The sequence below is a fragment of the Delphinapterus leucas genome, chromosome 2, assembly GCF_059928025.1.
Source record: "Delphinapterus leucas isolate spDelLeu-1000000601 "Yukka" chromosome 2, BTC_Dleu_Yukka2, whole genome shotgun sequence".
NCBI classification, from domain to species: domain Eukaryota; kingdom Metazoa; phylum Chordata; class Mammalia; order Artiodactyla; family Monodontidae; genus Delphinapterus; species Delphinapterus leucas.
The window spans coordinates 152,914,098-152,926,431 of record NC_143130.1 but is presented as its reverse complement, the minus strand read 5'-3'; the positions used below and the strand labels follow the sequence as shown (position 1 = coordinate 152,926,431).

At 35.6% G+C, this 12,334-nt stretch overlaps 1 protein-coding gene across 1 annotated transcript in view; it reads right to left on the bottom strand.

Annotated features, from left to right (window-relative positions):
• DNAL1 (dynein axonemal light chain 1) overlaps positions 1–12,334 on the bottom strand; it is a 35,469-nt gene that overhangs the window by 9,293 nt on the left and 13,842 nt on the right. The window contains exons 5-6 of the mRNA XM_022576609.2: positions 10,234–10,289; positions 529–655 (exon numbers count right to left, since the gene is read on the bottom strand). Of these exons, the coding sequence (XP_022432317.1) occupies positions 529–655; positions 10,234–10,289 (183 nt within the window). The remainder of the gene's footprint in view (positions 1–528; positions 656–10,233; positions 10,290–12,334) is intronic.

Below are 12,334 nucleotides of genomic sequence, written 5' to 3'. Positions count from 1 at the left end.
TAAAACTAAGCTGTGAACTCCTTGAGGGCAGGGATAATGTCCTATTCAACTATGTATCTCAACAGCCTGGCATAGTTCATGGCACACAACAGGGCTTTAAAACTAGGCTGTGAACTCCTTGAGGGCAGGGATAATGTCCTATTCAACTGTGTATCTCAACAGCCTGGCATAGTTCATGGCACACAATAGGGCTTTAAAATGCTAAATGGATAATGTACAATAAAAAAGAAAAGCAATATATATGTTAAATAAGTCTTCCACCCAAGAATTATTAAACCGATTCCTTTTGGCCTTTGGACAACAGTTTAATTTTTTTCATGATTAATAGGACCAGGACCTATTCAATTATAATCATTCTAAGTAAATATTTAAATGTAAATTTCAAGTGTTTAGATGAAATATAGGAACTCCTATAGCTATTTCCCTCTGTGCTTAGAAAGAAATGTCCCCATTTCGTATCTTGTTCCCTATAGGGCTATTTTCTATAAACATGAGGTAGAAGGTTAGCAAAGAGCCAACCTCACTTACCCCAGTCTTTCACCAGGTTATTAGACATGTAAAGAATCTTCAATTTCTTCATTACATGGATCCCTTTCAACTTCTCAATAAAATTGTAGGAGATCCACAGTTCTTCTAACGTGTCCCCTACTGCTTCCTGAAAAAGAAAGCAATTTTATTTACATACTTATTTTTAAGTTTTTCCTTCTGTCCCCCTCCTCATAAACATAAAGACAATGGCCTTCAGAGAGAACTGAGACCAACCTGTCCACTGGCAGGAGAGCTGAAGGCTGTGTGGGAGTTTTTTCTCATTAAGAAAGCCAAGTAGAACATTTTCTTCCTCTCTTCAAACTGATCTGAACTAAGAATACCTACTGAAATCACCAAGAGGGGAAATAAGAGCACTATTTTTTTTTTTTGCAGTACGCGGGCCTCTCACTGCTGTGGCCTCTCCCGTTGCAGAGCACAGGCTCCGGACGCGCAGGCTCAGTGGCCATGGCTCACGGGCCCAGCCGCTCCGCGGCATGTGGGATCCTCCCAGACCGGGGCACGAACCCGTGTCCCCTGCATTGGCAGGTGGACTCTCAACCACTGTGCCACCAGGGAAGCCCTATTTTATCGAATAATATACTTTTCAAATCACTTCCCTATACATTGTATTATTTGATCCTTATTTAATTAAGATAGGCAAAGCAGGTTATTTGATTTCTATTCTAGATAGATTAAGGGCTTCTTCTAAGATCACAATGCTTTTTTTTTTTTTTTTTTTTGGCTGCACCACGCAGCTTGCAGGATGGGATAGAGCCCAAGCCCACGGCAGTGAAAGCACACAGTCCTAACCACTGGACCACCAAGGAATTCCCAACAATGTTATTAAATAGTAGACCTATGTCTAAATTTCAGGGTTTTTAAAAAATATTTATTATGAAAACTTTCAAACATAAAAAAGTTGAAAGAATATTACAGTAAATACCCATATATCTACTACCCAGCTTCTACCATTAACATTTTACTATCCTTTTCCTGTCACATATCTGGTCCATCTATCCATCCTGCTATCTATGCATCAATTCACCTTATTTTTTCTGATGTATAAAACTCAACTTAAAACCCATAGTCTTTTCATTATACTATAATGATTATGTCATACTGACTCTTAAATGCTAGATACAATCAATAGTGGCACAAAAACTTTTCCTTCTTTCATATACAAAAGACAAAATGTAGTGATTATTTGTTCCTTAAAAAACAAAAAAGTGACTAGGCAGAATCAGTTCGATGTTCAAACCCCTCTTAACCCAAAAGGATTTACCTACATCCACATGGTAATGTTAGAATGTAGGACCCAGGTCTATGTCCTGGTAACTGTCCCTTTAAAGACTATAAAGAGAATAAATGTACTCTGGATAAAGATCATTAATGCATTTTCCATACAGATGGAACCAAGGGGAAAAGCTGAGAATGGAATGGTCTGAGTTAGTTCTGTGTGTCATCCCAAGGCCCACAATTCATCTTAGTTTCAACTTTCTAAGTAGGAGAAACAACAATTTCAAAGTAAAAGAAACTTTTAAATCAGTCCATCCTGGCACTGAAAGTGTGAGGCAGCAGAAAAAATAGTGACTAAATAATACTAATTAGAAAGTTTAGGCTCAATTCTGGGTTCTGCCACTTACTTAGTGTCATTTTACACGTGCAGATGAGGACTCTTGGTCAGTTTTCACACAGCCAATTTGATCAATTCTCCAAACAGCCAATTTGCTGAATTTACTCTTTTACTGATTTACTGAAAAACTGATTAACTACTTACAAATTATAGCAATTTGTTTTAGATAGGATAGGATAGAAATTATTTTAGACAGGATAACTTCTGAAGATGTCTGTTTTGCTTTGTTCATTCCTTACAAGCATTAATTGAGTTTCAGTTTAGTTTTCAGCCAATTGGATGCAGCTGTTCTGCCATGACCAAATTTCTGTGCATTTGGGGACTTTACTTGGGAATATAAATTCTCATTGCAGAATGAGAATTTCTTATGTATATTGACTAACAAATGTTGTATAGATTTTGGGTGTCCAGGGCATAGTTTTGTCTTTCAGTACATTTTCAATCTATTCCACTGTTTTTCCTACTTCCCTAAATATAACAGTTCACTAACCAACTCAATTAGATTACTATTTTTATGTGTTTTAATCATTTGAGAAGTGATCAGTGTCTAAAATATGAAACTGACATTCTACAAAGATGGACTGACAAATCTAACAGCTGGGATAAAACAGCTGCACTAAAATGAATACTAAATAAAATCTTAAAGAAAAGTTTAAAAGGTGTTGAAACCATTCCAAGCAACACAATTTTCTATATATTTGTAAGTAGGTAATAAAGACAAAATTCTGGTGAAGCAATCTGGTGAATGTTAATCAATAAAAACTGGCTAAGTCTGTGTGACTTAATTCAGTGAAATCTGTCATTCAATAAACTAGCCCTTTGGAGAACTGTACATTGAATGAACAGGCATTTAGCAAACTGGTCTGCTTCTGCATGTGAATAAATCACTTCTCTTCTTAGTTTCTAACTCTGTAAAATAAGGAGGCTGGCACAATGAGCTAGCACCTCATACCTATTAGGATGACTACTGTCAAATAAACAGAAAATAACAAGTATTGGCAAGGATATGGAGAAATTGGAACCCTTGTGCACTGTTGGTGTGAATGTAGAATGGTGTAGATGCTATGGAAAACATTTTGGCAGTTCATCCAAAAATTAAAAACATATGAACCAGCAATCCCACTACTGGGCATATATCCAAAATAATTGAAAGTAGGGTTTCAAAGAGATATTTGGATACCCATGTTCATAGCAGCATAATTTACAACAGCCAAAAGGAAGAAACAACCCAAGTGTTTGTTGATGGATGAACGGATAAACAAAATATGGTCTATTCATACAACAGAATATTATTCATCCTTAAAAAGGAAAGAAATTCTGATATATGCTACAACATGGATGAACCTTGAGGACATTATGCTAAGTGAACTAAGCCAGTCACAAAAAGACAAATACTGTATGATTCTACTTATATGAGATATCTAGAGTAGTCGAATTCACAGAGACAGAAAGTAGAATGGTGGTTGCCAGAGCTGGTGGGAGGAGACAATGGGAAGTTACTGTTTAATTGGTATAGAGGTTCGGTTTTCTAAAATGAAAAGAAATCAATTCTCTCCACGTCAATCTATAGATTCAATGCAACTCTACTAAGACTTCCAATGAGATTTTATTTTTTACAAACTTGATAGACTGATTTTCAAGTTTCTCTTGAAGAATAAATGTCCAAGAAAAGCCACAAATATTTTGAACAAAGAGAGAGGACCTGTCTCAATAGATATCAAAACATTATAAAGTGAAAGAAAAGTAAAGCAACATGATATTGGAACTGAAATATATAGGTAAAACAACAAACAGAAAGAAACTTGAGGGACTTCCCTGGTGGTCCAGTGGGTAAGACTCCATGCTCCCAATGCAGGGGGCCCAGGTTCGATCCCTGGTCAGGGAACTAGATCCCACATGCCGCAACTAAGATCTGCATGCTGCAACTAAGAAGTCTGCATGTCACAACTAAAGATCCTGCACAGCCTAAATAAATAAATAAATATTTTAAATAAATAAATTAAATAAATAAAAAACACTTGCCAAAAGGATTAGGCTTAAAAAAAAAAAAAGAGGGCTTCCCTGGTGGCGCAGTGGTTGAGGGTCTGCCTGCCGATGCAGGGGACACGGGTTCGTGCCCCGGTCCGGGAGGATCCCTCATGCCGCGGAGCGGCTGGGCCCGTGAGCCATGTCCGCTGAGCCTGCGCGTCCGGAGCCTGTGCTCCGCAACGGGAGAGGCCACAACAGAGAGAGGCCCGCGTACCGCAAAAAAAAAACTTGACCATCCAGGAACCTACCCATGCATATACAAGAGTTTATTTAGTATGTGGCATTTCCAAACAGTAGGAAAATGAGACTTTTCAATATATGGCTAACCATTTGGAGGAAAAAAAATAAGGTCTGATATCTGTCACATGCAATTTGCAAAAATAAACTCCAGATGGTTTAAAGGTATAAACTTTTTAAATTTATACTTAAAAAACAATAGAAGTACTAAAAGAAAATATAAGATGATTTTTTCATAATCTAGAAGTGAAGACCTTCTATATAAGATACAAAACACAGTTGTTATAAAGATTTGACAAATAAAAATTTTAAAACTCCATACGGCAACTATGAATAAAGTAAAAAGACAAGTGACAAACTAAGAGAAAATATATTAAATAATTCTGAAAACTTTGCATTAAATTGCAGTATGGAATTTGTAATCAGATTACCTAGATTTGACTAAGTCCTCCACCTTTTCCTCTTCCCTCCTGCCCTTTTTCTCTCCTTCATCATCTTTTCTTTTGTCTGTTTAGCTATTCATTTGTAGATGGACACTTGGGTTGCTTCCATCTTTTGACTACAGTGCATAATGCTGCTATGAATATAAGTGCACAAATATTTTGTTTGTATTTTGAGGGGGGATCATTAGTTGTTTTTTTTTTAATTTAAAGAGTAACATACATAATCATCACCTAAATAAAAATATAAAATATTTTTTAAAAAAGAGTAACACACAAGATAACAACATAACAAAAATCAAATAGTGCAAACAAGTATAATGAAAAGTCTCTTTCTCACCCACGCCCGTTCCCTTCCCCAGAGGTAACAGCTATCATCAGAAATATTCTATGCATATATGTACATAGAAATATCCACTTTGCTTCTTTTCATTTAATAATATACTTTGCAAATTATTCTATTTCAGCACATATAGGTAAGTCCTACCTCATTTTCCCCTTTGATATATTTTGTTTAGCTAGTCTACTACTGATAGGCACTTAGATTGTTGCAGTCTTTTATACAAGCTATATTTCAATGAATGTACTTGGTCCACCATCTTTGTTCATGTATGTGAGTATGAAAAACTCTTCGATATAGAATAGTTGGGACAAAGTAAATACACATTGAAGACACTGATAGCTATTGACAGACTGCTCATCTCAGCAGTAGGGTTTAACAGCGCCTGTTCACTATACCTGGGCATTTTACATAACTATCTGAGCCTCAGTTTCTTTATCTTAAAATGAGGACTGAGGATTTTTTATCTTAAAATGAGGATATTATCTACTTGTTGTGAGTTTCAAATGAGATAATGCATGTAAAGAGTCTGCTACACAGTTCATAAATGTAACAACAATAATAGTAATAACATTATCAATACTGGATAAATATTAGGAATATTGAGGAGTGCCTAGTAATAAGAAAAAGATAAAAGTAGAAAATGGGTAAAAGATGTTAGGTCAATTTCCAAAAGAGGAAACATGCATAACCAATAAGTATATAAAAAGATGTTCAAAGTCACAACTAACTAAAGAATACAGATTAAAACAATGTAATACTCCTTTTTTGCCTATCATATTGGCAAATATTAAAAATATGGATAATACTCAGGGATGTTGAGGGTGGAGGGAGTAATCCTCACCCTTATACCATTGATGGAAGTGGAAACTGGCATAAGCATTGTGGGAGCAATCTGAGGTACCTGTCAAAAATTTAAATGCACAAAAATAACCTCAGCTTTTCTACTTTTAGGAATCTAGCCCATGTAAAGATTCAAATAACTGCTAAAGGATATATGTAAAAAGATGTTCACTACAGCATGATTTGTAATAGCAAAAAAAAGAGAGACAGACAGACAGACACCCCTTCTTCAATAAAATATCTGGAAACACTCTAAATGTTCAGCAATATATGAATAGTTAAATACATTGCCATACACTGATAACGTAGAAAACAACAGCTATCGAAAAGAATGCATTAAATCTGCCTGTTTTTACATGGAAGGATATTCCTGATATATTATTGAATGAAAAAGCAGGAAAAATATGCCCAGTATATTATCAGTACAAATATATATTACACACACACTCACATGCATGCACATGCACAAACACACACACAGATATCTGTTTATTTGTGCACAGAAAAAAATTTAAAGTATACCAATATTATTTCTGTTACCTCATGGACTTGAGGAGGTAGGTAGAGGAAAGACTTTCACAGTGTATTTCATACATTTATGAATTGCTTGATTTGTTTTTTAAATACAATTACATCTATTACTCTTAGAATTAAAATTTTAACTTAATAGTTTTTCTAATTAGTAATATTACAAAGCATTATTAAGTCACAATAAATATTTATAGAGTGCCTACTACATGTATAAAACACCAGTGTAGATGGTGATGAACAGAACTGACGTGCTTATCAGAATTTGTGTGTGTATGACACAGAGAGAGACAGAGACAGAGGGAGAGACAGAGAGAGGAAAAGAAAACAAACAAATAAGAAAAATGGAAAAAAATTATAGGTGATAAGAGTTATTGCCTAGAGGACTGCTTTAGATATAGGATAGTTGGGTCTTTTGAGGAAGTGACGTCTGAACTGAAGTGTGAAAGTTAAGGAGCCAGTAATGTGGAAATCCAGGGTAACAGAGTTTTTTAAGGCAGAGGAAACAGCAAGTACAAATGTCCTCAGGTGGGAATGAACCTGGCATGTTCAAGAAAGAGAAAGAAGGCCAGTGGCTGGAGATTACCAACTAGGAAGAAGAGTAATATGAAATGAGATCCGAAAGGAAAGCAGAGGCCAGCAAATCACATATAAGAACAGGCTTATAATGTACCTTAATAGTCAGTTTTCCTAAGTAGTTTTAAATAGACTCCTTTTCCTCAATTTAACATTACATGTTGCACATATTAGAGTAGATATTTGTAACTTATTGAGGCAGCTATTCAAATCATGCTATGAGGCTGATGTGTCTAGATGAATAACTCAGCATGTGACCCTATTTGAAGTCCACCATCTGTATCCCTATGCAGACATATTTTTCTTTAGTCTTTGCATAAGTAGTAAAGCTTTTGGACTGGTTAAATGTTTTTGGTGTATGTATACACACACACACACACACACACACACACACACACACACACACACACACATCCTGGGGAAAAAACCAACTGCTGGGGGTTATTGATAGCAGTCTATAGAAAGTAAAGAGATCTAAGTAAGTGATGGTTCAGCTAGATAATATCTCCATATATGCCTTTAATCCTATATTTACAATTTCTTTGTGGTTTCTAGGTATATATTACATTTCATGGGAGAAATTGTACACCATATCAATAGTTGAGAATCTGGTGTTCTGTAAATACCTGGGGGAACATCAAGCATTTATCATATTGGCCCTAAAAATTTAGGGGTATATTTATTTGCAAACTCTTCCTTTACAGATAATTCAAAGTAATGTTTAGCATGAAGTATAATAAATTCTGAATTTTTGTACTATAATATTTTATCCATTATGAATAATGTCCCTATATATGACATTTTTACCATCTAAGGCTAACAGAATGAAGAGAAGGCAAAATGTCGTTACATTTACCAATCATTTAGAACATCAAAAAAAAATTTTTTATAGATCATTAGGATTTTATTCATCACATCTAGCTAGAAAGCAAATAATTCATCTACTGGTTATTGTTTTGGGGGAGAAAACTCCCTTTATTTAACTACAGAATGTAATCTCTAAGAATTTCCAAGCATTTTATAAATTTATGTCAGTAAGTAGACATGTAGATGTGGGAATATTATCAGATAATTCAAGATAATTCCAAAATTGCACCTCTGAACACTGACTCCTATTCACGTGTTTTGGCTGTTTCTGTAATGGGTGGGGAAGGGGAATGGTCATTTTAGCCTGTCTGGTCTTGGGAGGTTATTGTTGGGAAGCACTGCAGTTTCAGCCTCATTGACTCTTATGAAGAACGGCTAGAATTAACGGGCTTGGGAAGGGGACAGGAAACCCAAGTTACAAAATATTTCAGGGTTTTTATGATAACAATTAGCACTTAAAAAAAATTATTATCTTTTGGGGAACGTACACAAGAAAAAGAAATTTGTTTCATCTTTTCTGAAATTGCCTAGTTTTACAATATTGTTTCATCTCAACTTAGCAAGGAAATTCAAATGGCCAATAAATATACAAATAAAATACACTGTCAAAAACTTCAAAAAAATTTAAAAATGCCCAAGGTTGGTAAAGGGAAACGAAAACCCTCATACATTATTGATGGTAGTATAAATTGTTACAAGCTTTCCAAAGGATAACTTGATAATATGTCACAAAAGCCTTAAAAGAAATTCATACTTTTGACCCAGCAATTCCATTTCAAGGAATTTATCCAAGGAATTATTCATAGATGTATGCAATAATATAGCTAAAAGGAGATTTATAACAGCATTGATTATAATAACTCCAAACTGTAAATAAATAACGAATAATAACTTACTTAAATAAATTATGGTACATCAATAAAATAGACTCATGCTGTCATTAAAAAAGTATGGTTGAAAATTATTTTAAAAACTTAAATAAAATCCTCTGATCAAAAACCTCCAATGAGGCTTCCCTGGTGGCGCAGTGGTTGAGACTCCACTTGCCGATGCAGGGGACACGGGTTCGTGCCCCGGTCCAGGAGGATCCCACATGCCGTGGAGCGGCTGGGCCCGTGAGCCATGGCCGCTGAGCCTGCGCGTCCGGAGCCTGTGCTCCGCAACGGGAGAGGCCACAACAGTGAGAGGCCCGTGTACCGCAAAAAAAAAACAAAACAAAAAAACAAAAAACCTCCAATGGCTTTGCAAGCCACATGGAAAACAATCTAAAATCTTACCAAGTCCTATAAGGATTGGTTCTTGGCTCCCTCTCCAACCTCACTGAGGACAATTCTCCCTCATTCAACTCTTGCTCTTACTCAAGCATACCAAGGAGCTTCAGTTTCAAGACATCTGCACTTGCTGTCCCTCACCAGTCTGGAGCACTGGTCCCTTGGTCAGCTCTAGAGCCTACATTCTCACTTTTAGAGAGGACTTCCCATCAATCTACATTCTCTTATATGCCTCGTTTTTGTTTTTCTTAAATCAATAATTATATTTTATTCCACGATCACCATAAAATCCATATAAATGCTACAAAGATAGAGATGACATGTTAACCACATAGGAAGATAACATAAATTTGGAAAAATATATAAATTAGGAAAATATAAAATTAGAATTTAAAATTTTCCGGCCAGGCAGAAACTTGAGATAATTTTTAACAGTAAAATTTAATGGAAATAATTATCTATTTGGAATATATATGCCTTGTTTTTCTTCACTGCATTCATCACCACCTGATGTATTATTATGCAGTTATTTTCTAGTCTGTCTCCCTCCACTATAATTTAAATTCAATGAGAGCAAGGACTTTATTTTATATCCTGCTGTATCTCTAGTGCCTAGAACAGTGCCTGGCTAAAAGTAGGCATTCAGGAAATATATTGAATGAATTTGCTGAATGAATGAATGACATGGAAAAAATGATCTTTATATACTAAGTAAAAAAAAGAGATGCAAGACAATATATATGGTATGATTTCATTCTCTACATACCCACCAAAGAATAGGAAAAAAAGGCAAGAAAGATGTCAATCAAAATGTTAGCAGTGGTTTATAGGTAATTTTTATATTTGCTTTTCTATTTTGTAAAGTTTCTGCAACAGACAAGTATTATTTGCATACTCAAGAAAAAGAGTGTATGTTTTTTTAAGTAATAAATAACAACCTACCAGTCCATTTAAGTTCTTTATGTTGTTTCTTCCTAAAGACAATATTCTCAAGTTTTCTGTAGAGGAAAGAAAACAATTTTGGTTTATTAGAATCATATTACACAATTGTTATAAATCTAATATAATAAAGCTTTAATACATTTATATAGGGACTTCCCTGGTGGCGCAGTGGTTAAGAATCCGCCAGCCAACGCAGGGGACACGGGTTCAAGTCCTGGTCCAGGAAGATCCCACATGCCACAAAGCAACTAAGCCCATGTGCCACAACTACTGAGCCTGCACTCTAGAGACCTTAAGCCACAACTACTGAGCCCGCATGTCACAACTACTGAAGTCTTGTGCCTAGAGTTCGTGCTCCACAGCAAGAGAAGCCGCCACATTGAGAAGCCCACGCATTGCAGCGAAAAGTAGCCCCCGCTCGCTGCAACTAGAGAAAGCCCGTGTGCAGAAACAAAGACCCAATGCAGCCAAAAAGTTAAAAAATAATAATAATTTTTAAATTAAAAATACATTTATATAATAAATATTCTTATATAATAAAAAAGGCTGTATTAATAAAAATGGTAATCAAGTAAGAAATAACATAGACATATCACTAAGGTAAACACTACAATTGCACATCATGCCAATGTTAAATTTTAAATGGTTAGTTATTTGAAATGCATGGTTTTAATACTACAAGGATAAAATAAGAGTAAAGAAGATCTGAACTTTAAATTTGGGAGCATATATATTTCAAACCTCTTATAATATGAGGACTTACACTAGAAAATAGAAAACATATTTGGTCCATCTTGCTCCACAAAGGATTAGAAGTGAAATCAAATGAATCAGTATTTTAAAAATCTTTTGCTTTCATTTCTTAAAATAATTAGATTGTGATTGGTTAAAAAATGTCTATTTGTATTTTTTAAAAGAATGTTTCTATTTTTATATCTATAGGCTATTTCTGGAAGAGAAAAGTAGAAATAGTGGTTGGTTTGGGGGAGGAACTGAGAGTCAGTCTATGGTCAGAGGAAGATATTTTTATTTATGTTTATTTATTTATTAAATATTTATTTATTTATTTAATTTTGGCTGCAACGGGTCTTAGTTGCGGTATGCGGGATCTTCATTGCGGCATGAGGGATCTTTTTTTTTTTTTTTTTTTGCGGTTCGCAGGCCTCTCACTGTTGTGGCCTCTCCCGTTGCAGAGCACAGGCTCCGGACACGCAGGCTCAGCAGCCATGGCTCACTGGCCCAGCCGCTCCGTGGCATGTGGGATCCTCCCGGACCAGGGCACGAACCCATGTCCCCTGCATCGGCAGGCGGACTCTCAACCACTGCGCCACCAGGGAAGCCCATGAGGGATCTTTAGTTGAGGCATGTGGGCTTCTTAGTTGTGGCACGAGGACTCTTAGTTGCTGCATGCAAACTCTTAACTGCAGCATGCATACAGGATCTAGTTCCCTGACCAAGGATCGAATCCAGGCCCCCTGTATTGGGAGCGTGGAGTCTTACCCACAGGACCACCAGGGAAGTCCCTGGAGGAAGACATTTTTAACTGTACCCTCTTCTGAACTATGTGCATAAAACCATATACATACATTATTTTTCAAAATTAAAATAAAAGATTTCTAGTAAAACACAGGAAACCTCACTTTTGTCCTAAAAATCTACTGTGATTACTTATGCATAAGTTATACATTTAATTTTCACAACTTAAACTTCTATAACTATGCTGTCCAGTATGGTAGTTACTAACCACATGTGGCTATTTAATTAAAATTAAATACGATAAAAAATTCAGTTTCTCTGTCACATTAATCACATTTCAAGAGCTTAATAGCTACATATGGCTAGTGGCAACTATATTGGTACAGTGCAGATAATTCTATTGGATGGCACTGTTCTATAACATCCATAAATCAATGGTTAAGAGCACAAATCCATAACTGAGTTCCAATCCTAACTCTCTAGGGAAGTAACCAAACCTCTTAGAATCTCAGTTTTCTCATATGTAAAATGAGGAAGTATAGGATCTACCTTATAAGAGTATAAGGATTAAATGAGATAGTTGTCTAAAATATTCAGCACAAGGCCTAATCCATGGTAAGTACAA